Here is a 26,671-nt window from a genome sequence, read left to right as displayed (position 1 = left end):
TTGGCTATCCTGCAACAGCTGTAGGCCAAACCATCTGGAGGGTCGCAGGTTGGTTATCCTGCAACAGCTGTAGGCCAAACCATCTGGAGGGTCGCAGGTTGGTTATCCTGCAACAGCTGTAGGCTTAAGCATCTGTAGGGTCGCAGGTTGGTTATCCTGCAACAGCTGTAGGCCAAACCATCTGGAGGGTCGCAGGTTGGTTATCCTGCAACAGCTGTAGGCCAAACCATCTGGAGGGTCACAGACTGGCAATCCTACAACGGCTGTAGGCCAAACCATCTGGAGGGTCACAGGTTGGTTATCCTGCAACAGCTGTATGCCAAACCATCTGGAGGGTCGCAGGTTGGTTATCCTGCAACAGCTGTAGGCCAAACCATCTGGAGCGTCACAGGTTGGCTATCCTGCAACAGCTGTAGGCCAAACCATCTGGAGGGTCACAGGTTGGCTATCCTTCAACAGCTGTAGGCCAAAACATCTCGAAGGTCACAGGTTGGCTATGCTGCAACAGCTGTAGGCCAAAACATCTGGAGGTTGGCTATCCTGCAACAGCTGTAGGCCAAACCATCTGGAGGGTCACAAGGTGGTTATCCTGCTGTAGGCCAAAACATCGAGGGTCACAGGTTTGCTATCCTGCAACAGCTGTAGGCCAAAACAGCTCGAGGGTCACAGGTTATGGCGCAGGAGGGAGAAAGCAGCACACAGGCCCCCAAGCACCCAGAGAGAGACACGGCGCAGGAGGGAGAAAGCAGCACACAGGCTCCCAAGCACCCAGAGAGAGACACGGCGCAGGAGGGAGAAAGCAGCACACAGGCTCCCAAGCACCCAGAGGCATGGCGCAGGAGGGAGAAAGCAGCACACAGGCCCCCAAGCACCCAGAGAGACATGGCGCAGGACACAGGCTCCCAAGCACCCAGAGACACATGGTGCAGGACACGCACCCAGAGACACATGGCGCAGGAGGGACAAAGCAGCACGCAGGCTCCCAAGCACCCAGAGGCATGGCGCAGGAGGGAGAAAGCAGCACACAGGCTCCCAAGCACCCAGAGAGAGATACGGCGCAAGAGGGAGAAAGCAGCACACAGGCTCCCAAGCACCCAGGCAGACGTGGCGCAGGAGGGAGAAAGCAGCACACAGGCTCCCAAGCACCCAGGCAGACGTGGCGCAGGACACAGGCTCCCAAGCACCCAGAGAGGCATGGCGCAGGAGGGAGAAAGCAGCACACAGGCCCCCAAGCACCCAGAGAGACATAGCACAGCAGGGAGAAAGCAGCACACAGGCCCCAAGCACACAGAGAGACATGGCGCAGGACACAAGCTCCCAAGCACCCAGGGAGACATGGCGCAGGAGGGTGAAAGCAGCACACAGGCTCCCAAGCACCGAGAGAGGCAGGGCACAGGACACAGGCTCCCAAGCACCCAAAGAGGCATGGCGCAGTAGGGAGAAAGCAGCACACAGGCCCCCAAGCACCCAGAAAGACATGGCGCAGGACACAGGCTCCCAAGCACCCAGGGAAACATGGCGCAGGAGGGTGAAAGCAGCACACAGGCCCCCAAGCACCCAGAAATACATGGCGCAGGACACAGGCTCCCAAGCACCCAGGGAAACATGGCGCAGGAGGGACAAAGCAGCACACAGGCTCCCAAGCACCCAGAGAGACATGGCACAGGACATAGGCTCCCAAGCACCCAGACTGGCGCAGGAGGGAGAAAGCGGCACACAGGCTCCCAAGCACCCAGAGAGACATGGCGCAGGACACAGGCTCCCAGACACCAAGAGTGACATGGCGCAGGACACAGGCTCCCAGGCACCCAGAGTGACATGGCGCAGGACACAGGCTCCCAAGCACCCAGAGAGAGATAGCGGGGGAGGGAGAAAGCAGCACACAGGCTCCCAGGTACCCAGAGAGACATGGCACAGGACCCCGGCTCCCAAGCACCCAGGGAGACATGGCGCAGGAGGGAGAAAGCAGCACACAGGCTCCCAGGTACCCAGAGAGACATGGCGCAGGACACAGGCTCCCAGGCACCCAGAGAGAGATAGCGCAGGAGGATGACCGCAGCACACAGGCCCCCCCCTCCGAAAGTGCTCTCTGGGACCCTTTAGGACTTATCAGACAATTATAGGGGTGCAGTCATCGACCCCATACCCCCTGCACACACACACACACAGGAACTCACCTTTACTGGCCAGCAGTACCACGTGCTCCTGGAAAGGTCCGACGCTGCCTCGGGGTACAGGCAGCTTCCCAAACGGACAAAGGTACTCATGTGCGGGGGGAGGGCAGATGGGGGTCTATGGCCGCATCCAGGGATGTACCCCCTCCCCAACTGCAAAGTATGATTCAGAAGTATCGGTCAGCAAAGGGGAACGAATGAGGCTCCCTGAGGTTGTTGGGGTCCCTCTAACCCACCCCACTCCCTTTCCCCGTGCAATGGACCTTTGGCCCTTCTACTCCTCCCGCCCACACCCCCATGGCCCCCCCTTCCTCTAGCCACCTGTGTGCTCGGGCAGTGTGATTCTGCACTGTGTCCCCCCGCTTCTCTTGGTCAGGTCTTCCTCTCAGTCTCGGGGTTCCTCTGTGCCCAGCGGCTCTTTTACACTGCTCGGGGTTCTCCCCGTGGGCTCTTCTGGACCCCAGGGCTCTGCTATATTGCTGGGGATCCTTGAACCCCCCCCCCTTTGTTTCAGTGTTGGGGTCCCCCTGCACCCAATGACTTCTATATGGCTTGCGGTGCCTTTTCTCCCATTATCGCAGTCTTGGGGTGCCCTATGTTGGTTGAGGATCCTGGCCCTCCACTTATCGCTGTCTCGGGGTTCCACAGCACCCAGTGGCTCTTCTAGATTTCTTGGGGTTCCTTGTGCTCCCCACCATCTTCCTGTCTCGGGGTTCCTTGGTACCCTGCGGCTCTGCTAGATTGCTTGGGATCACTTGCCCCCCCCCTTCTCGCTGTCTGGGGGACTCTCTGTACACCAATTGTACGCAGTGCCACTGAAGGGCTTCGTGGCGCTATACAGTCCCAGGCACACGGTGCTTCCTCGGTCACTCGCCCCTATTGCTTTCGTTCCTTGCTTTCACTTTCTCGTTCCTCTTCGCTCAGTTTCGGGGTCCCTCCGACCCCTAATCGTCCATTTCTTTCTCGGGGTTCCCTCGTCACTGCCCTCCATGATCATGGGTGGGGGAGGGGGGTGGAATCCCTCTTTTCTGTGAGCTTTGAACCCGCCCACGTGGACACGCCCAATGTCCTCAAATACCCAAGCAAGAGGAAGAACCCACGAAAATGAACGGGGGGGGCAAAGGGAGTTGGGTGGAATAGGGAGAAGGGTGAGGGCACAGGGGGCCCCTTGGTGAGAATGCCTGGTGCCCCCTCTGTGCGAGGCTGTGGGTCTCTGCCTCTCAGGTGCCCGCTTCTCTTCCTCGCTGAACCCCTGTAGCCACGAGTGCCCCCTCCCCGCGAGGGCCCCAGGCTGGGAAACACACCACCAGGTTACACCTATCTGGGGGAGTCCCACGCCCCCAGGTGGCTCATCCCTCAGCGAGTTGCCAGGGGCTCGCGGCTCTATGAACCCCCTTGTGCCCGCTCCCAGCGATGACCGCCCCCCCGCAGGTGCCTCGGAAAGAAGGGGGCTTCGGTATCGCAACACGGGAGACTGGCGCAGGAACCGGAAAACCCGCGCCGAGTAAAACCGGTTCTGTCAGCTCCAGCTTCCTGCCTCACAACACAACACAACACAGCACCGCCTGCGAGCGACTGCATGCGCGCACACACACACACACACAACACACACACAGGGCCCGCGGTGCAGCACACGGCATGGGCCACAGCACCGCACAGAGGGCCGGGAGCACCTCATTGGGCACCGCACCAGTCCATATACTGTGCGGGTATAACCAGGACTGTAGATGGGGAAGCAGCGGCTGGTGCCTGCCCTGTTACAATATAGATGGAAAAGGATCTTTCTGGGCTGCGTCAGAGCCATGTGTATCGCAACCGCGGTCGGCCGCAGGGCAGGGCAGGGCAGGGCAGGCCGGGCGAGCTCCCGCGGCACCATGCCCTGCAGGGTGCATGCCATAAGCCCCCTGCCACGCTACCTCGGGGGAGTCTTTCAAAGGTTCCCCCAGCTGGCTTACTGGGAGAAGGCGTGGCAGGTGTCCTTTTGTTATTAAATGCACCTGCTGCAGCGGGCGCATTTAGTAACAATAGGGTGCTGACGCAATTCAGATGATTACCTTCTTGCTCTGATGCGGGAACGAGGTGGTTTGCATTAGAATAGGACGCTCATGGGTTAGCATGAGCATCCTATTCCAGTGATTAGCTCGCTGCGAGGTGCCGGAGCAAGTGTTCTGCTTTGCTTGGCCACAGGGGGGGGGGCGGAGGGGGATTTTAGACCTAACTTTTCCTTCCATAGACTGAATGGGGAAAAACTTTGCGCACTGCTACAGCCCCAACGGCTGGACGGATTTTCACAATATTTGTAGCAGGACGGGGGCTTGGGTCAGAAGAAAGCGTGAGTGTGTGTTTGGTGGAAATCCAAACAGTAATTTTGTTGCAAATTACTGAAATGTACGGCCCAAAAAATGTGTGATATCTGGGTCCACTCCCCTGACCTATTTCCCTGTTCGCTGCGCGGAGCAAAGTGTCACTGGCTTGCGGTATGCTGTGATGTCAGCGAACATTTGACGTGGCTGGTGGTTGGCTGGAGGGAAGCGTGATGTGCGTCAAAGTTTTTGGGAAACACTGCTATGGTGTATCTGAGGACAGTGCGGCAGCAGAAAGGTCTGGAAAATGTACCATATGAAATGTGGTGGTGGCAAGGGAGGGAACGGGTGGGGGAGTGAGAAGTGGTTCATGTGACATATATAGGTAGGTGGAAGAAGACAGATGAGGGACTGTAGTTTTCGTACGTATTGTGTCAAGTCGTTGGGTAGCTAGACAGGCAAGTACTTTGTGTGGTGATTGGAGGCAGGTGCCGCAACGGCCCGATAGCTTCTGCCGCAACCTGTTTGCAGTGACCTCTTTCCGTGGTGAGAGGTCAATTTTAGAAGGGGAATCAATTGCACATGACATAGGTTGGGTGGGAGCACGGGTGGCTGTGCTATGCGGATGGAATGCAGTAGTTGGGCAAATGGTGGCATGCATGGATGAAGGAAGTTGCATTGGGTCTGTGGAAGGATTAACTATTGGGTGCATGGGCGAAGGCCATAGACCGTAGGGCATGCACTGAAGAGCGTAGGGATTTAGCATACCCACTGCAGTAACGCAAATGTGGGTGTGCATCTGGTACAGGGTGGTGCTTGCACATTGGTTGCAGAAGGGCAGTGTTGCGAACTGATTCTGGGTAGTTTGGCAGTGGCACAATAGTTTGGGAATGAAGTGGGGACAGCCATAGTATGTGAATGGAAGTGCACAGGGTTGCACGAGAGAGTGTTTTCTTTCTACATTATGGTAACTGGTGCAATTTGTTGCTGCATAGTTCCATGGCGGTGCGCAGGTTGGGTAGTAGTGGTGGTGGTAGTGCTGTGTATGTGGATAGTCGAAGTTGGTGACATGGTGAAATGGATGGTGCCATTATGTAGCAGAGAGAGTGTTGAAGGCCTCCATGAAGAGGCTAGGACTTTAGGACACACACAGCAGTAATGCATTTTGGATTCTGCAGCAGTTAGAGGGTGGTGACCTGTAAAGAATGGGTGTGGAGCACATTTCAGACGCAATAGAGCAGGCGAAGTGAGCGGCATGCGTTCTTGTTTGGTTTTGCAGGTGAGGACACTGTTACAACATGGTAACATTTTTTCTGTGTACTTGGCGATGGTGCTGTGCAAAGTCATGTAGTGTGGGCACTGGGTGCTAGGTTTGCATACTGTTAGTATGGAAGAGGATAGGGTCAAAGTGCACCTTCATTGTGCTTGGTTACTATGCTGTGTGCTGAGTTGGTGAAGTAGGGCCAATGTTGTGAAAAGGTTGTGGGTAGGTTGGTAGTGTCAATACTTTGTGAATGGGTGTGGGTAGGGGTGGTGGAGGCTCAGGTATGTTTGTGGATTCTGCTGATTGCGATCTGGTTTCGTGAATGGGTGCAATGCAGAGGTTCAGTATGTGATTAGTGGATGCGTGTGCAGGTTGGGTAGGAGTGCTGGTGGCAGTGCTGTGTATGTGGATAGGCGTACTTGGTAATATGGTCACATGCATGGTGCCATTACGTTGCAGTTCCTATGTTTAAGGCCTGGCCTATTGGGTGCATGGCCGAAGGTCGTAGGCCGCAGGCGATGCATTGAAGAGCCTAGGACTTGAGGAAACCCAGGCCACTAATGTAATTTTGACTGTGCATCTGGTAGAGGGTGGTGACCTGCAAAGAATGGTTTTGGAGTACATTTCAGATGCCATAGAGCAGTAGAAGTGAGCTGGTAGGTGTGTATGTTTGGTTCCACAGGTGGGGTCGCTGGTAGAACATGGTCAAGTGTTGGATTTGTGATTGGAAATGGTGCAATGAACAGTCACGCAGTGTGCGTACTGGGTGCAGTGTGTGCATACTGGCAGTATGGCAGAGGGTATGGTTGAAGTGCAGCTTCTATGGGTTCTTTGCTATGCTGTGTGCAGATTTGTTGAAGTAGGTAGGGCCAATGTTGTGGTTACGTTGGTAGTGACAATACTTTGTGAGTGGCAGTGGGCAGGGGTGATGCAGACTGTGGTAGGTTTGTGGATGCTGCTAATTGCGACCTGTTTTCATGAATGGGTGCTTTATGGTGTGAGGGAGTTGCTGCTACATATGTTACGTTCGTGCACTATGTTAGGTGCCCACATGGTCGCATGCATGGATTCATAGTGTTGTGCTGGGTGTGTGCAAGGGCGGACTGTTGCGTGCATGGCGAAAGGTGTGCTTGGTGCACCGCAGGATCATTGTGGATGTTGAAATAGGGCATCCTGTAGGAAAAGTTTCTGGTGGAGGGGCTTTGGAAGCAAAGGGAACGTGTTCCCAGAGAGTTTAATGGGAAATATGGAGTTGTGCACAGAAATGATAGTGTGCAATGCCGAGGTTCAGTATGTGATTGGTGCAGGCATTTTTGAAAATGTCATAGTCGCCAATAGGCACCACTAAGGGAGTGTTGGAAAATTCGAGTGCAAGGGGAAGAAGTATTGCGTCTGCTTTACTGGGGCGTGGCCGTAGCTGTAGCTGGGAAAGCGCACGTGCCACATCCTGGCCTTCTGAGCATGCAGCCTTCGCAAATGGAACTGTGGGGATTCTCCAATGAGGATTCAAGGTTGTGGTTCACCGGAAGGGGCGGTGACATATTTACCCAAAGTCTGATGCAGTGAGGTTGGCAGAGATGGACAGACGGCAAGTGCTTATAGTCGGTGATACCTTTGTGCACGATCTGCACAGGTATGCCGTGGAAAGGTCTAGATACAGACTTTCAGTTGGAAGGAGTGCAGGCTTTTTGGGGCACAGTTTATGAGTGGGGTTTCGGGTGCATGGATCTCTTTGCAAATGTGTGGCCTCTGTTGGTACTGTAGATGTGGTGCTCGTGCATTTTGGACGACTACATTTGGGGCACATGTCGTGCTCGCGTTTGCTCACTTACCTGAAGAAGTTGATGACAGCTGTGATGCAGATATTTCTACTGCAAAGGTTATTTTTTATCCATGACACCAAGAGGACAATCGGAGCATGCTGGTGTAATTTGTCCACAGCCAGAGGGCGGGAGATGTTAGATAAATAGAAGCATGTGTGAGTATATGTGCAGTGCTCGGATGTTCTGCACCGACTATGAATCGGATGTTCTGCACCGACTATGAAAGCATAAATAACTTCCATTGGCAATGTTGTTGTCTTTGCCACTCTGCATTGCAGAGAATCCTGTAGAAATGTAAGAGAAGCGTTCATCTTCAGTCCAGAAAAATGTCAGGAGGAGAAACAAACAGATAGTGAGCAAAAACGCATGCACGTACATAACAAAAACACAACAAAAAGAAAAAAATATAAGTGGTTTTAGAGACAATCCTAAAGACACAATCCCCACCCCTGTCTTACAACCCCCCCCCCACACCCTCTGAACCCTCTCCCTCTCCAGTTTCTAGCACGGTAATGCCACAGATTGCGCTGGTACTTTGAGGATTAAACATGGCACATCCGGCTGTTTTTAGGATGGCAGCTATAGCATTGGCACTGTGAAGGCTAAGCCATTGGGCAATGTGGTTGCTGGTTGTGGTGTGTACACAAACACTGACAGAAGGTCTGTTTGTGCAGATACATGTATGAGGCTATGGTGAAAGTGTGCAAGGTAAGGAGCATGCATCCTGCACGCACTTGCTTAACATTGCTAAAACATTCCCTGCTGCTTTTGTGGGATGACTTTTCCGACATTTGTAGTACATGCATTACAATGGGAAGACCATATTGTGAAGTGTACAAGGTACGTGGCAGGCATCATGTTGTCATGAATGCAGTGTGTGCATCATATGATATGATGTGCTATGTAATTTTGTGCTATTTGTATTGCGCCTACATACAAGTGTGTGAAGGTGTGCCGAGGAAAGGGAGGCGGAACAGAGGCCACACAGAGACCTTGATTCCTCTAGGCCAGCTGACATTGAGAGTGCACACGTGAATGGGAAGGGGGAGGGCAAAGTGCCGTACATGGCAACAATAAAAAATAATAGAAATACATGCAACTACGGCCGGTGCTGGCAAGTGAAAGGATAAGTGTACGCATCAAGTGGTGGATGGACTGTTAGGGTTCTAGAAAACAGTCTAGAGTGCAGGGTTTGGCAGAAAGCCAGTGTAGGGGTGCAACTGTAGGGAGGGAGGTGGCCTGGGGAACAGATTACATGGTGGGTAGGAAACCAGTGCACACTACTTTTTAGCCAGGAAGTGAGTAGGGGGAGAGGAGGGGAGAAAGGTTTTCAGGTGCTTTCAGAGCCTGCGATGCTTCTCCTCAAGGTCCAGGGAGACAGAGAGCATGTTGTACAGGGAGGCTGCAGCAGAAGAAAGACATCTGCCACCATCTGGTTGCGTGTAGAAGCAACTGACCCGGAGGGAGTAGGAGGCGGATGAGGAAAGAGCTGGAGCAAGCAAGTGAAAAAGTGCAAGGTATTGAGGTCCCAGGGACCAGAGGGCCTTCTGCATAATGCACAGGGCTTTTATCTTATGGTTCGCAGCCACTGGGAGCTATTGTAGCCATTTTAGTCGAGCAGAGATACGATCTCTGCCATTCATGCTAAAGACAAGTTGCGCTCTCCTCTTATGGACGAGTTGGTGAGGGCGCAGAGTGGAAGTTGGCAGATTTAAAAAGAGCCTGTGGCAACAGTGCAACGTACAAAGCACCACAGCCCTGCAGACACTGACCTTTTGAAAAGTGACTGTAGGTTGCTAAAATACATTCAGTGGTGGCTTTAGTGCCTTCTTTTTACGAGTTACGTAGTAGGTGGGTTAGTGGGGAACCATTTTTGTAGCATTGTTGGAAGGAAAGAAATGAGTTCCTGTTTCGCTAATATAGTGTATGATATGGGTAAATGAAAACGTTTCAAGCACACACCAACAAATTGCCACTTCATGGTAGGAGATGGGAGGACCATCAGTATGCGTTTTAAACACGTAGTGGACGCTCAGAGGCAGATATCGTGTGCAGAGGCACTTATAACAGAGTGGTGAACATACTGCCAAAAAAACGTTCATACCTTTCTTTTGTGGTGATGGGTGCTTATGTGGATGAATGTGCATGTATAACTCATGCAATGTTTCACGGACCTTTCCAGTGGATGTGCTTTCCAATAACAGCCCACGTGCAGGCTGATTTTATAACGGTACACCTGAAGTCTTATGAAGAACTGACATTGTAAGATGCTGAAGTCTTAGAGGGCACTGGTGGATGCGTGTGCGAGTACCTAGCGATACCTAATAAGGGCGTGGTGGGAAGAGGATCGTGGAAAGGGAAGAAGGACTGTTCATGATTTACTGGGGCGCGGCTCTCACGATACTTTGCGAGGCACACGTGCTACATTCTGCGCTTTTGAACATGCTGGCCAATGTAAATGCGATTGCTGCAATTGTCCAATCAGGTGGTTAGAGTGCGTCACAGGAAAGGGCGGCCACATTTTGTTTCATTACTCTGTGTAGTGAGGCTGGCAGAGATGGCGAGACGCACAGTTTTCGTAGTGGGTGATCGCTTTGTGGTAGATCTGCTCCAGTATGCCGTAGAAAGAGGCCTTAATGACAATTTGAACAAAGTGGAGGCTTTGTGGTGCGGTGTCCCTGTCCGTACTTATGGCCATTTGCTTGCAGAATGTCGACGAGTGGCCACTTTTGGTACTGTAAACGTTGTGGTAGTGCACTATGGAGCATTGCTTTTGGGTTCCGTAGCTTGTGCAAGTGTGTACCGTCAACTCAAAAAGATGAGGCAAGAAGTGCAGCGCATTTTTGCCACTGTGAAGGTGCTTTTCTCATGTATGACACCAAGTCCAGTATATAACTATTCCAGTACATAACTATGTTGTCGGCAGCCAGAGGTGGGAAGGTGTCTTATCAACAGAAGCATTTGTAACTTCTTGCGTGCTGCTGGGATGTACTCCTGTGAGAATGACAACATTGGTTATCCATATGTGCATCTTCTCAATGGAAATGGCATTTCATTGTCACCCAGTGGCAATGGCATTTGGTTTTCCAATCTACAGGCTGCACTGAAGACGCTATTGTAAGAATGTGAGGTGCCGTGCAACAAATAAAAACAATTATAAATGCCCAAAAAAAAAAAAGAGTTGTTGCTGTGGAAGCTGTTTTAAAAAATAAATAAATAACAAAACGGCTTTTTTAAGAGCCACCACTACAAAGGACATCCCCCACTCTCGTTGACATTTATTCCGCTACTCCCGCACGTGCACACCTGGAAATGTCCACGGACATCAAGACAGTTGCAGGGTTGTAGGTGTAACATACGCCCCTTTTGCACATGGCCATCTTATATTTTGGACTGTGGAGGACACGGGATTGCGCTATAAGCTTTCTGGGTGTGGAATGTATGCACAGACTGTGGTATATAGTATATTTAGCAACCTAAATGCAGAGGGTGAGTTTATGGCTGTGTGTTGTACGAGTCACAGCGTATGCTTTGTGGGTGAATTGCACATACATTACTTGACAGTGAATGGGAAACAGAGTCCGGTGGGGGTTATGTGTGGAGTGTAGCATGTGGGTTTGTATGCATATGGAGCACCTACAATGAAGGGTTTGCTTTTGGTTTGTTTGTGTGAGACTTTGGTGACGCTCGATCCAGACGATATTATGGTTGTTGATTGTGAAGCGACAAATGCACACCATGTAACAGGATTTCCAGTGCCGTTTGTGCTGAGGGAGGCAGGAGGCCAGGTAATGCTTCGGTTTCCGATCTTCTGCATAATTTTGAATCCCAATATGCAGACATCCATGTAGGCGCGTTATTTTCTATTCGGTCCGGAAATGGAGAAAGCGCAGTACATTTTGAAGAAATGTATTTGTGTCTTTTTACAACTTGTGCCATTGTCGTGCTGTACAAATGGGAATCTATTGTTTCACAGCACGAACAGTTTTCCCCACAAATAGCGTTTTTGCTGATATTACTGCATTGCCTTGCTGCCCTTTTTGGAAGTATAGGAATAATGTTTGTGCTTGTTGTTCCGCACTTGCGCTCTTGAAAACGCACTGCAACACGCACAACTATCTGTTTCAACAGCCACCCATTTCTACCCGTTTCCACTGCAGTGTTTTCCACAGTGCCACGGTTCCTTCCATTTAGCACACAATTGTGTGTACGGTATACGATGCACGTCGCACTGCCTCCCTTCATTGCCAGTTAAATTGTGACACTCTGAAAGGAGCTTTATATCATAATCAGCCACAAAAAACATTGCTAAAGGGACGTTTTGGTGAAGGTGCGGTACTACAAACATAGCATCATTTCTAAATACACTATGCTAAAGCAACGTTATGTTTACAATGACATTCACTAACAAAAAACATTGCTAAAGGGACGTTATGGTGAAGGTGCGGGACTACAAACATAGCATCATTTCTAAATACACTATGCTAAAGCAACGTTATGTTTACAATGACATTCACTAACAAAAAACATTGTTAAAAGGGACGTTATGGTTAAGTTGCACTAGCAAAAACCTATCAAATTCAATGGAAAAATGTTCTTACAGGGACGTTATGGTTACAGGTCAAACCGTAACACCCCACAAATTCACCAGTTATGGTAAGCTAAGCAACCCTAACTCGCGCCAGCACTGTACTCTGCTAACACTAACACACATGACATCAAAGATGACAACATAAATGACATTGATGACATCACTGACATCACATGTCTGGCTCCTCCCTCTTTTTGTTAACTGACATATGTAGGGCAGGTGGTTTTCTTCAGAGGGAGTCAAAAAGTAAACATTAAACAGACCCCTGCAACCACCCCTACTTCCCCTCAATTTAACATACTCCCTCACCCCCCCCATATATTTATTTATTTTGACCAAAAAAACTATCACAAAAATTCGGTCAAATTGAAAAAGTCAAATGCTTTTCGATCAGGTATGCGAATACCAAATAGACAGTCGAAACTACAATGATTCTCCATAGGTTACCCAGAGTTTTCAAGACTAATTCCTCCATTTTGTTAACTAGTGATATAAGCCAGTAGCTAGCTGACAGCTTCTCAATTTCCTTAGATGCATTTTAACAGCCAAACCCCAGAGGTGCCTCAAAAGAGGAACGCATGCCCATGATGGCAATGATGGCAATCATGTGTATTTCATCAAAAGAACAAAAGGAGCAGGTTCTGTTTTGCAATGCAACTCTGCTGTGCAATGCGGCAAGGTCTAGGGTGCAGGCATACAGTCCTTCATGCCATATCGCATGTACTGGTCAGAACCGCATGGCAGGCATCTGTGGGAAAAGTGGCACGCTCATGCCATCAAGTACTCAAACCACATTTCATATTTTGAGGATACATGGTCTCCCCTTGTCTACAAACAAAATGCATTTATTTTAACATTGCTATGCGAGATCATAATTGACCATTCGAACATTGCATACACACAGTCCGATTTTTAAAAATATCACTGATCACTCCACCCACAGTTATATGATATTGTATTTATAGCGCGCCCATACACAAGTGTTTTAAGCGCGACGAGGCAGGGGAGGGGAAACAAGGAGCAGACAAGACAACAATCTTACTAGGCCCAGTGACATTGAGATCGCGCAAGTGCAGGAGAGAGGAAAGGGTAAAAGAGCTGACGGGAGGGGGAGGAGGACAAGTGCAGGTCATAGGATCTAAACATCAAGAAACTCTTAAGTCCGGCCAGCAGGTGGCAGTGCAAGGTTAAGTGCAGAACAGCAAGTGATCGATAGTGCAGGTAGGGGGAGAGTAGGGTTACAGATACAGCCCCAAGTACAGAATGGCCAGGCAGTGCAGGCGTGCAACTGGGAGGGCAGGGGCCTGGGCCCGTGGTTCAGAGGGTAGCCAGGTAGCCAGTGCAGTATCAGACAGGAGATCAGCAGAGAAGAGGAAGAGAGAAGGCAGAAGCAAAGAAGAAAGTCTTGAGCTGCTTCCGGGAACTGTAGGTGGTTCCGCTCAAGAAAGTTAATCTAATCTAAATACCCAGAGAAAACAAACAATGCCAGCTCTACAAGTGCTCGAGTGAGAAATAGTTGGCAGGCCACATGCACAGCCACAAGCGTGCACACGCGCACTCGAATTCGGTGCAATTGCGTAATCCAACTGGCAAGGTTTTCCAGTCTTTCACTTTTGTTGCTTTGCCTCTTTCTTTAATCAGCCAGACAAAACCAGGGAGACCTTAAAACATGGACTCAATCGTGTATCCAGGCCTCGTGGCCAGCGCTGCCTCACCCACCCAACAGTAAAAGCGATCCAGGAATTCCAAACGTCCCAAAGTAAAATAACAAATGTCTCCAGTGACATTCATAAAACGCTTCTTTTTTTTCGACATACATTCATTTTATATCCCTTGAAAATCTGACTGGATTTTCCTAGTCTGTGGGTGAGCGACACTTAGGCTTTCAAGATACTCTGATTTGTACTGTCCAAACAATTCTGCTTTCAGCAGATAGCACCAGGGGTGGACTGGCCTATAGGGAACTCTGGAGATTTCCCAGCAGGCCTCTGCACCCTGGCCAGGGGAGGACTGGCCTATAGGGAACTCAGGAGATTTCCCAGCAGGCCTCTGCACCCTGGCCAGGGGAGGACTGGCCTATGGGGAACTCAGGAGATTTCCCGGCAGGCCTCTGCACCCTGGCCAGGGGTGGACTGGCCTATAGGGAACTCAGGAGATTTCCCAGCAGGCCTCTGCATCCTGGGCAGAGGAGGACTGGCCTACAGGGAACTCAGGAGATTTCCCGCCAGGCCACTGCACCAGTGTGATAACTAATTTTATTTCCAAATTTTCTCATAAGAAAAAGGGTGGGCTTGCTGAAAATGTAGAACATGAGGCCCCTTTGAAAATTATTTACAGGGGCTCTTTCGGTCCCAGTCCACCCCAGGATAGCACTCAGTATCAGCATTGCTTCTGTTGTTAAGGCTCTAAAAGTGAGAATTTGGCCACAAGGACAGCCACTAATGTGGTCAAGATCACACTGTAGTATCAGTACCCGACTGATTTGCATATGGCTGATTTGATTTCAGTTGGTCTCCCTATGTGAGAGAGGGTATGCCCAGATGTGGGTCCCTTGCTTGCTGAACCACAGGGAACCAAGCTGCACCTCAATGAGGAGGCACAACAAGGCTGACACATGTCTGGGGTTGCTTGTGTTTTCGTGCATAGGGGACCTGGCCTAGCAGTTTGGCAGGGCTACACCCATTGGTGGCAGTACCTGACTGATTTGCATATGGCTGGCGCGCTTTTGCAATGGTGCAGACGGGCTAAAAACGGTGGTGTGGACGGTTGCCCAGAGCAACGGCAGTGGTTCAGATTCTTTCAAAACCATCCACCCATCACATTTGTGGTTACAGTTTGTCTCACTATTTGATAGTGGGTATGCACAGAAGTGGCTCCATTACTCACTGCCCCACAGGGAAACAAGCTGCACCTCACCGAGGAGGCCCAACAAGGCCGAAACATGTCTGGGGTTGCTTGTGTTTCTGTGCAGAGGGGACCTGGCCTAGCAGTTCGGGCTGGGCTGCTCCCATAAGTGGCAGTACCTGACTGATTTGCATATGGCTGGCGCGCTTTTGTAATGGTGCAGACGGGCTAAAAAACGGTGGTGTGGACGGTTGCCCAGAGCAATGCCAGAGGTTCAGATTCATTGAAAGCCTTCCACCCATCACTTTTTTGGTTTCTGGTGAGATGACAGAGCTGAGACAAGGCACCGAATGCGCTCGTCGCTGGTACGAAGCTACATGGTATCCGCAGAAATAATCAAATGCAAGAATACCCGATGAGAAATGAAAACATTTATTTGGTCGTATTGTTAGGTATGTTTGCACATTCATTTTTTATGTATAGATGTGGGTTGTGGTAAGGCTATAGGTGACGGTAGGGGGAAGTGGAGGGGCGCAAGGGGGTCTCGCCCTCCACTGCCCCCCGCATTATTAAAAAAACATTAGACCAAAAGAAATTCGGTAATTTCTCGTTAGGTCTTTTTTTTCCCTCCATCATTTCATGGTAATCCAAGCTACACTGCCTCCATAGTGTGGCTGCAGGGATAGGCTATGATATCCCGGCACAGGCAGCAGCATGTACCGCCATCCCAACATGCAAATTCTCTGCGTGCCAAATCCACATCTGGCTAACTGAGACCAGAGCATAGACGGCTGACTCTGGGGTAGCGGAGGCTAGTGGGATACGTTTGCACCTTATTTGTGCTGTCCCCCTTATGGCAGCAGTGGCCTCCTCTGGGTGCATTTAAAAGAAAGATTAAGTCCAGTGCTTCAGAAGGATTGCGCGTGTCCAGTCCTCCCTCCCACCAAATGTCACCTTTTATAGTCCCACACAATGACACATGGCCCCCCCTACCTGCTCTGTGCAATGGTTATTTCTTCTCAGTCTCTGATGCAGCGACAGCACACTTAGGCCACGGTGCACACGCGCACACACACACACACACACACACACACACACACACACACACACACAGAGTCAGGGACAGGGTCGTCCGTCAGGAGGGCAGTGGCACGGACAGGCAGGCTGCAAGCAGGCGGAGGCCATGGGCAGTAGTGAAAGGTGTTGCTGCTGTGGCCCCGGTAGTGGGTGGCTGACAGTACGCGCTGGCTTGTGCGCACACACGCACTGTAACACTAACTGGTGGTGGCAGCGGCTTGTTTCTGGGCTGGGTGGATCATTTGCTACATAATAACAAGTTTTACCTACCTGGTGCCTGCCTGCCCAGCCGTGTGGGCTCCAGATAGTCTGGGCCTGGGCGGCTGCCGGTCTGGTCAGATCACATTTGCAAGATATTGCAATTTTCAGCACCCAGACCAATTGCTGCTGCCTGGGATGGTACCCTCTGTTTTGCCAAACGAACGGGATCACCCCAGGCAACGGAAGGGCTGTTGTAGCAGGGTCGCGCCACAGGCTCGCAGCACGTACAGTACACGTGCAGCTGTGGTTTGAAGTTCATTGTGGACGCAGAAGCCCGGGGAGTTGAGGGGTGCACCGGGCACCCGGTTGGAGCCATGGGGGACAAGCGCCTCCCTCTGCCCCCACTGGCTCCACCACTGCCCACAACACCATACAGAGAAGACAGCATGTGCAAATAGGACCCGTAGCACCACACAGAGAGACGAGCCAACAGAGGCCACAGCACCACACCGACGACCTACAGAGCTACACAGAAAACAGGGCAGGGCCTTACAGCAGAAAACATGCCAAACGAGGACACACAGCAGCCCAGGGAGGACCTCAAGCTCAACACAGAGAAGATGACGCGGCGGCCTGCAGGATAACATGTGGTGCCCACAGCACAGAAATAGGTAAGGTTATGATGATTTATAACAGGCACCGCTGTAAGGAAGTAAGGAAGTGGGTGGGTTGCAGTAGTAAGGGAAGAGGGATAGGATAGAGGCTGTGCTCTTCTGTTGATGCATGCAGAACCAGGAGAAACTGGCATCTGTGCGTGCCAGCTTTCTGGGTGGGCTTTGTTGAGTGCACTCGGCTTGTGTACAGACTATGTCAACAGCATTGGACAAAATTAGCAGGAGCTATTGAGAACGGAGTGCCACTACTTTTTACAAGCATTCTGACCATTCCGCAAACGATTGTTTTTTTAAGTTAAAGCATACCTATCCATTTGACCACCCTACAGCAGGAACAGCTGAGCTGAAATCCGTTTCAAAGCCTGAAGGCAACCTCGCCCTGGTGGAACTCTATCTGCCTTCATCTGAACTATGGGAAGCTGGAGGAGGTTCTCCCTTGCAGCACCCCGCCTCTCCCCGATGCATGGAACGCTTGTCAAGTTGTCATCTCAGGATACTTGCTCAGATGTCGCAGTGTAGAATAAAGGTCCAGACCATTTGCACAGGATTTCATTTTAATATTTGGTGGCTCCGTGGACACGTGTGCAGTTAGAGCAGGAGTCTTAGCGACTACTCGCCTGGGCGACTGTGCAATAGATCAGGACCACAGACTATACATCTCTCAGGCTCTGTCAGAGGAGAGGAGATAAAGGCTCTTCAGTCCTGGGATCCAGGCGTTGTGATAAATGAACAAACACTATTTGTGCAAGTAGGTAGCTGCTGTCCAGGTAGGTGTGAAGTGTGGGTTCCAGCAGAGTTAAGATCAGAGAGTCGAGGTGCTCGATTCCACAAGGCCCAACTGAGAGAAATTAATCAAAAACAAAAACACAATACAGAGGACCTGCTTTATACCTGTTCCACCTGCTTGGCTGCCAGCCTGGCCAAATCACAACCCTCCTCCCCTGCCCTAGTCACAGCTCCACTACTTCTTTTAGCACACTTCTGCCACGGCAACAGAGGGCACCCTGAAACACACTGAGGGACCTCACCAACACACTGAGTAGACAGAGAGGGCTTAAGTGAACCACACAATGCTTGCAGCACAGGAACATGCACGCACAGAGCACACATGGCACACAGAGGACCTGCAGCACCACGCAGGTAAGGGGGCATGGTCTGCACTGCACTAACTGCACAATGCTTGCAGCACAGACATACGTCAACAGAAGGCCCACAGCACCATACAGAGAAGGTTTCCAATCTTGAAAAAACCCTCTGCTTCCAAGTTCCGTCCCATTTCACTCTTGCCATATCGTTCTAAAATTCTCAAACGCGTAGTATATACTCAAGTTTATACTTTTATCTCTCGTAATTCTATTCACCCTCGTTTCCAATCTGGATTTCGCCCAGGACACACTACTGAGACTGCTCTTCTTTCTGTCCTGGACTCTTCACATTCAGCACATCACGCTAAACCGTCTTCTCTTCTTATACTTCTGGATTTTTCTGCTGCGTTCGATACGGTTGATCACACACTCTTACTGTCTTCTCTTTCTTCTTTTGGCTTTTCTGGTTCCACATTAGCTTGGTTTCAATCATATCTGGCCCAGAGAACTTTTTCAGTTTCCTGGTCGGGGTTTTCCTTTCAAACATATTCACGTACTTGTGGCGTTCTTCAAGGATCAGTCCTTGGTCCTTTCATTTTCTCTATTTATACTTCCTCGTTAGCGGGGTTATTTCTTCTTTTGGGTTCTTGCATCACAGCTTTTTCTTTCATTTCCACATTTCACTGATGACATTCATCATAAACGTAGCGCTTGTTTACTGGCCATCCAATCATGGATGTCACATCATTGCTTAGTTCTTAACGCTGCAAAAACAGAGGTCATTTTCTTTCCTTCCACTACTACTACTACTTCCTCTCTTTTACATCATTTCCTCTGGCCCAGTTACCCATTTCATCACTGGCCCATCGTTCCTGTCGATTTTATCTGTACAACATTCGGAAAGCCTGTCTTTTATGACTTTTAAAAGCCACAAAGTTACTGGTGTCGGCCTTCATTTTTTCACAACTTTTCTACTGCTCCTCTGCACTCTTTGGGCTTCCCACATCTCGTTTAGCTCCGTTGCAATCTGTATTTAACGCTTCTGTTCATGTTCTTCGTTTATTGGCTCTGCATGATTCTACTACTTCTTCTTTGGCTCAACTTGGATGGCTCTCTTTTCATTACTGTTTAAAATTAAAATGTTTATGTTTTGATTTTAAATATCTCTCTCTCTCTCATTGATTTCATTATTTGTACTGTTTCCTGTTCTTATGTTCAGCGCTTTGGCCGCGTGTTGCTCACAACACTGAGGCATGCGCACACGCACGCGCACACACACAGCCTCCATCCCAACACAGAGAAGGGCCTGCACACAGAGGGCCTGCAGTGTACTACACAATGCTTACAACATTGAGCCTGCACACCACCCCTCTGCCAAAGACATGCTTGCATAACACCCTGCAGCTGCACACACCTGGGGACATTTATTGGCAAAAGGACACCTCCCCTATATGACAGTGCCAGAGGCAAGAAGCCATGTAAATGGTCAACGTTGCACTTTACACTACTTAACATGACACAGAGTGTGCAGCACCACAAAGAGAAGAATTCATGGGTGCACAAGACATGCACACAGACCGAGCCTACAACACCACTTCGAGCACAGGCCCTGTGTACTGAACAATGAACAATGCTTACAGCAGGCCACACACACACACACACACACACACACACACACACACACACACACACACCACACAGAGCAGAGGGCAATACTATTTAGTGCCCAAAGGCCCATTTCTCTTGTTACTGGCAAGAGGCCTAAAGTGGGAGTCCTTTTTGGAGCAAATGGATTTGTGTTTTGATGGGTTTGAATGCATATCTGGGTTATGCTGCACACATTAAGCCGCTACTCGTTGAAACGGTATCCCTCCCTTCATCCCCTCCCTTCCATTGAAGGAACAGAGACCTGTGCGAGTTCTCTGAACTGCCATGTCGGCGGGCCATTAGGGATGCGGTTGGCCTGGCTGCTCCAAGAAGTACCTCCTGAGACTGGTTGAAGTGGCATCCTGCAGGCCTATTGCCATGCAAGGAACACGCTGATTCCCACGAAGGGGCATGGATACCCGGTTGAATAATAATGGACTGCAGGTCGCACAAGCATGGATACCATTAGGGGATCAGAGCCGTCGCTGGGGGGGCTATAGCCCTGGATCTTTTGGTTGTAGCCCCAGATAGTAGCTCAGTGGCTACAACCAAAAGGCTAGTTAGCCCCCCGGGTCCCAACTGTCTCGACATTAGTGTAGCCCTGTATCTTTTCCAGACCTAGCAACACCCCTGAGCAGAGCGCAGAGAACTGAACCGTGATCTCGGAGAGTGCCGTCACTCGCTTAAGCGGACATGATTTGGGCCACTTCACGAGTGCAGAGCGGTCAGTGAAGATGCAGAAACATCACCACGAGGAGGAGATGTAACCCCGGAAGAGCAGCAGGGCGAGCGAGGAGGAGAGGACGCAGTACCGCATTAACTGATATAGCAGTGATAGCGCACCATCCATTCCACCTTCCCTGACCCTCTTTAGGGAGTCCAAGTTCCATTACATGTTAAATGTTAAAGGTATTTGTACCGCGCACCGTCACCAACGGAATTGGTCACCAGGGGCTCTGGCGGATCTGTAAACGATAAGGTGGGATGGGTTAGTAAGGTGAAGAGGGAGTAGGATAGTGAGAGGAGTGGTGTTATGTTGCCAGCTTCAGCTCGGTATACACCAGATACTGAGCTTTCGTGCAGGTATTGGATCGGTGTCGATCCGCGTGTGCTGTTGCTCCGGCTTATGTGTTGTTGCAGTGTTGTGAAGTGTGTGCGGTTTGTGGTGCGAGAGATGGTTTTGTGAGTTTTTGAGTGAGATAAGTGAGTTTGAGGTTATATTGGTTAGGGGGTTACCTGACCTTTAGCATGTTGGCATTCACAGTTTTCTCCGAGTGTGGCACTTGTTGGCCTTCACAGTCTTATCTAGAAGCGGCGCAGGTCAATGTTCAGAGTTCTATCTAGAGGTGGGCATGCTAACATTCACAATCTTATCTAGGAGCGGCGCAGGCTGGTGTTCACAGTTCTAAGTGTGGCACATGCAAACATTCAAGTTTCATCTGGGCGCGGGCATGCTATCCTTCAATCAAAACCTATCTGGATGCGACGCAGGCCAACGTTCACAATTCTAGCTAAGTGTGGACATGCTAATATTCACAATTCCATCTAGATACGACGCAGGCTAATATTCACAATTCTAGCTAAGTGTGGACATGCTAATATTCACAATTGTATCTAAGTACATGATCAACCAATCAGCTTCACATGTTCAAAATTCAAATGGAAGCAACCAATGGGGTGTAAGGAGAGAGACCCCTCTATTCTCAAAACGGTTCTGAGTCACAGGTAGGGATATACAGACTTCTTGCTCTGTGAGCATACACTTCTATCTACAAAAAGAAGTTATCTCCTGGATGGCAGGAAATAGAAAGACCCACAAACTGTGACCCATATAAGGATAGTGGAGTTGTTGCTAACCTGCATATAAGAGAAGTTCCCTAGGGAACATTTGAGATGGGGCAGAGAGATGTTACAGCCAGACTACATCATAATCCTGCATTAAGATAGAGAAGAGAGGAATAGGAAACGCAAGAATTACAGAAGAGATTGGGAATCTGCAGCTAATAACAGAACAGGCCCACGATTCATTAGTGGGAAGAAAGCGTTCTCCCATAAAGAAGACATTTTTAACACAGCACAAGACAATTTCCCCTGAAGAATGTCCTACATTATTGTATATCAAGGACAGAAACCTGTACAAGTCGGGTTGTTGGTATTGCACCTATAGGAAATAGGCCATGAGTGGTGTGGCATAGGAATCGGAGTGTGATATGTACACACAGTGTATGATCCGAAGGAGGTTATTGCAACAGTACTCACTTACGGTGTATTCTACTTGTGTGGTTTTAACATAATGTATATGTTTTATGTACTATGATCATTTTTATGATGAAATGTATTGAATCTTAATAAAATGTTGTGATATTGTGTTTCCACTTTTGATGTGGGAAGAGTGTTGGGTGACACCTGTGGAATGCCAGACTTTCTTTTTGTAGATAGAAGTAGAGAGAGAGACCCCCATACTCCTGCCTCTGAGCTCGCCGCTGGAAAAAGTTAGGCATTCCTTCATTACAACCTAAGGAATGCATATTGTGAACACAGCCTCCGGGATGCTCTGGGGACGTACACCCTGTGCCCCTTAGCCTTTGTGTTGACAGAACCTTTCACGTGGGAGTCATTTATTACACGTATGGCTCATGTAACGGCCCATTGTTTTTACACAGTATGTGCTTAAGAACTCAGCATGGGCCATTTTTATTCTGAAGGCCAGCACAGGCATCAGTTAGCTGACCAAATCTACGCATTCTTCCAAGAGGATTAACGTGCCACACAGAAAACGTTTTAAACTATGCTCTTTATTTCCAGGTCTTTATGTGATGCACCAACACGTTTTTGTTGGTGTGTTACTTTTTAGTAACATATGGCGCATGCCTGGGGAGGTTTGTCTAGTGGCTGCTTTGGGACATGGACTAAATGCATCCGCTCAGCGTGAAAGGTCTTTTCATTTCCTTAACATGCCACCCACTGCCAGGTGGCTCCTCAATGTGACTTGGCACCTTGATTAGCAAAGCGGGGTTCATTGTGGGTCACCATGGCAAATCAATGCACAAGTCGCCAGCCTGTTGGTTAATGGCGTCTATGTCGTGCCCCCTCACGTATCAGCACCTATGCCTGTTGCTGTCTGATGTGCCCAATGTCCATATAATAGCACACTGGAACATATTGTGTGTGGCTCTGACGAGCAGGTCATACTGTGTCCACACTAAACACACAAAGCAATCCAAGAAGTTGAACATCCATTAGGTCAAACGCCCATTCTATGCTGCCACCACATGGTTTTCACTAGCTGCAGGCCAGCACTAATGAGAGATGCTAATGCCAGCTGTTAGATAAAGCGTGTGCCTGCTCTTTCTGTAGATCTACCCCCAGGAGACCTGCGTAATGGTGGAGGTGGTACTGTGGACCCTCTACCAGGCATTAGAAGCCAGTTTGGTTTGAAACGCTTCATCAGTTTATTACTGGCCAGGCTCAAGTTTGCGAGAAGTATAATCCTTTCTGTGCATTGTTTACTGGGTGTCTCTTGTAGGGTCTCCATTCCCATCTATAGATATAATTCCCTAAAGTTGTTTCTGTATTGGGGGCTGGGCATGCTCAGACTGAGACCCAGCCCCTCCTCATCTTGTTTCTGGAGAATTTTAGAAGCAAAAGAGCCCTTATGCCCCATTTTAGTGGCTGATGTTTCAGCCATTTCATACTCACATCCAAAAACGTAAGCTGTCCAAATGAGTATGTATGGTTCATGGTTACAAACATGTATATGTTAGGGTGTGTGTTGTGAACAGTGATGTGAGCACCAAGCCATGTGTCTGTTGTGCATTCAGAGATTCACACATATACAATCCTTTTATCACAGACTTGTATCTCTGATCACCGTTATATTCCTTAAATGCTCTGTGATTTAGCAGACAGGAACACTCATTGGTGCCATTTGTCCCGTTTCACACTTTCATAGAGGTTTTTTGAAAGAGAGTACAATGAGTGTACCAGACTCTCCATCTTGGAATGATAACCTATCAGAAAATAATTCATATGCTTAATCTAGTATTCCCCCTTGAGAAATACAAGTGAGGTGGTACGAACAGAATGCCTGCAACACAGGGCCAGTGGTCAGTGGGCCCTCAGACCCCGGCAGGATGGTCACAAGGCCCTGTGCCAGTACGGACAGTTTGAAACTGCATTCAGAGAAGGCAGTTCCCTAAGAGCAGGTGACAGAAGAACCATTTACTTGGGCAGCAGCAGCTGTGTTTTCACATTAGATTTCTTTTGTAAAGTACTTGAATTACAAAGCAATGAAACCAGCTTCACTTGCATAGCAATAACATTGATATTGGGGAGAAGTTATTTCGGGCAGCTCAGAGGTGTAGTTTGGGATTGACCTGTGTCAGTCAGGGGGTGTGGGGGGGCACATTCTAGTGTTTCGCCCTGGGCAGCAAGTTGGCAAGAAACTACCCTGAGGAGATCTCGAGGGCTATTAAGGTTTTCGGTCCTGACCCGTTGATTCGCAGGGTCCGGGGTGGAGAACGAAGGGAGGTCAGAAGGCTGCAGCCTGGTGGCACCCTGCAAGGCCGTGAGAAACCTTGCTACGTGCAAGAAGACTCGGCCGCTGTAGAAGAGGGGCCAATGGTGACAAACCCTGTTATGAACCTTCTGGGAACTGGAAGCAAGCCATCGAACCTCCACCTGCGATCCAAAAGGTGCAAGGCCTACCTGTGGCAGGTGGGCAAAGGAAAGAAGGTTGACTGCCTGACCAGCACAAATATGCCCATATGAGCTGGCATAGCCAGGGAGGTCTCGAAAGGACCCAACTTTGAGTAGGCTTGAGGTGGCTCATAACCACAGCCGAGGGCCAATCCCAGCCAGTCCTGATACCGGGGACACAAAAACCACCCATGGGTCTTACACCGAGACAAGCGGCTAAGAGGCAAGGGGTATTCAAGTGGTGTGCCAAGACTGTGTTCAACGGAAGAGACGACGGGTGAAAGCGGAGCGAGAGAAGGAGAGAGAGAGAACCCAGACCACAAGTGACCCACACAAGAAACCTATTACTGGCAGAGAGGAGACGACAAAGGTCTACAAATGACGTTCTGTGAAGGTGCTCCACCTAGCAAAGGCCTCGGACACTCCCGTCTTGCTCAGGCCCAAACCTAAAATGGCCTTAAATGAATAGCCTGGTGCCCAATGTCGATGGATGAACATGGCACCTTTCCCTCGCTGTGACCCGGAGATAGCCTTCCAATTCCCTCATCAGGAGTACCCGCAACTCAGATCCCTCGTTGAACTAGAGACCCAACCCTTTTCCCCAAATGTCCTTCTGCTAGCCCCCTCTGCCCCACCCCCCCACATTATTTTGCACTTGCCCAGCCTTGCCACCTATTGACTGCCACTAACTCGCTGATGCCCAGGCAGAACCCGGAGGGCAGCCTCGCCCAAAACACAGGGACTTCCAGTGGCATCGTGCACACCTCACACAACCCCACCATCAACCGAGCGAATGTCTCCGTCCATCACGGACCCCATGTCCATGTGCTCCTGGACCGCCCCTTCAGCACAGTGCTCAATATGGCACTCTCGGTTCGGTCTTGAACCCCGGGACACGTAACATTGGCGGCCACTACCACCAATTGCGCCTCGCTCATGGCACGGCTTTATTAGGCGCACACAGCGCATAGCACACATAGGACGACTGCCTTAACAATGGTGGCTGGCAGCAATGGATGGCAAAGGGCGTGGAGGCTCGAGGAACTTTGAGATGTTAGATGCAGTTCTAGGAGGGTTTATAGATCCACATGCATTTTAATGAGGTATCTGGTGATGTGAAAAGGATCTGGGTAGCCCATTTAACTGTTGTTGGAAGTTTGTGTTCATTTTTTTCTTCCACAGGTTTTTTCACACACGCTTAAAGACCTTGTGACAAGAGGATATGGACTCAGTGGCAGTGTCTAACTCCTGTTTTTCATTTCTATCGGTTCAGTTTGCCCGAGGTCGTGGTGTGAGTTGAGAGGGTGGTGCTGTGGACGTTGTGCAATGAGCATTATATTGTGTTATTAATGAAAATGGTTGAGTGGTTGCTGTGTTGGGAATTGTCCAATGAACATTAATTGGTGTTATTTTTTCCCCACAGGTTCCTCCCACAGAGATAATGAACTTTGTAGCAATAGATTATGAACTCAGTAATAGCGCCTAGCTCCCGTTTATCATTTCTAAAATGCTCAAATTGCCTGTATTGTGGTGTGAGTGAGTGGTGGTGCCTGTATGTGCGGGATGTTGTGGAGTTTGGTTGGCGCTTTCATGGTTGTGCCACGGGTTTAGGGGGACTGTTGGTCCCGGCACTGTGTTGTTGCGCTAATGGGTAGGGGGACTGGGAATCCTGGCGCTTTCGTGGTTGCGCCACGCTTTTAGGGGGGCTTTGGCTCCCGACTCATTTGAGCCAATTGTGGTGGGGTAGTGGGTCCCAACACTAGCTTTTAGTTGAAGTGTCCAGGTTTATTGATTCCTGGGTTATGCATGTTAGGGGGTGGGTAACCTCAGAGTAGCGTCCTTTTACACTTTATGGAGGTGAGAATATAGTTTGTGCCTGGTTGTTTTGGTTGAGTGAGGTAGTGCTGAGGGCTGGTTCCCTTTTTGAATGCGGTTTGTGGTATGGGCCTGCCACAGATCGCTTGCATGTTTCGATGGGGTGTTCGCTGTAGCAAGCTATTGTTGGTCCAGTGGGGGGAGCTTGGTTTGTAAGGGTATTCGGTGGGGACATTGTTGTCATTTACATTCCTGCTGTCTCATCCTTCATTGTGTCTTCATAGTGTTCTGGTTGTAAGAGGGGAGACGTGTTGTGATTTGTCCTTTCCTGTCCTTTGTTTGATGCGAGTGCGTGTTGTGCCTGTTGGAATGTTGGGCTGGAAGGTTTGTCTGCAGTATGGGTTGTACGTTCCATGTCAATCAGTTGGGGCCTGGAGAGTATTGGGATGAGGGGCCGGTGGATGCCTCCCTCCCT

The 26,671-nt window shown here is 49.8% G+C and overlaps 1 protein-coding gene across 5 annotated transcripts in view; it reads right to left on the bottom strand.

Annotated features, from left to right (window-relative positions):
* RGL2 (ral guanine nucleotide dissociation stimulator like 2) overlaps nucleotides 1-26,671 on the bottom strand; it is a 309,124-nt gene that overhangs the window by 155,087 nt on the left and 127,366 nt on the right. Inside the window, exon 1 of one of the 5 annotated variants that reach the window (XM_069635223.1) lies at nucleotides 2,178-2,451. The exons of the other annotated variants lie outside the window; for them this stretch is intronic. Within the exon in view, the coding sequence (XP_069491324.1) occupies nucleotides 2,178-2,267 (90 nt within the window). The 5' untranslated portion in view covers nucleotides 2,268-2,451. Of the gene's footprint in view, nucleotides 1-2,177; nucleotides 2,452-26,671 lie in introns of those variants that run through there. 5 annotated transcript variants of the gene reach the window in all.

The sequence above is a fragment of the Ambystoma mexicanum genome, chromosome 13, assembly GCF_040938575.1.
Source record: "Ambystoma mexicanum isolate Mex_15411 chromosome 13, UKY_AmexF1_1, whole genome shotgun sequence".
NCBI classification, from domain to species: domain Eukaryota; kingdom Metazoa; phylum Chordata; class Amphibia; order Caudata; family Ambystomatidae; genus Ambystoma; species Ambystoma mexicanum.
The sequence above is the reverse complement of the archived record's forward strand: the minus strand, read 5'-3'. Positions and strand labels throughout refer to the sequence as shown.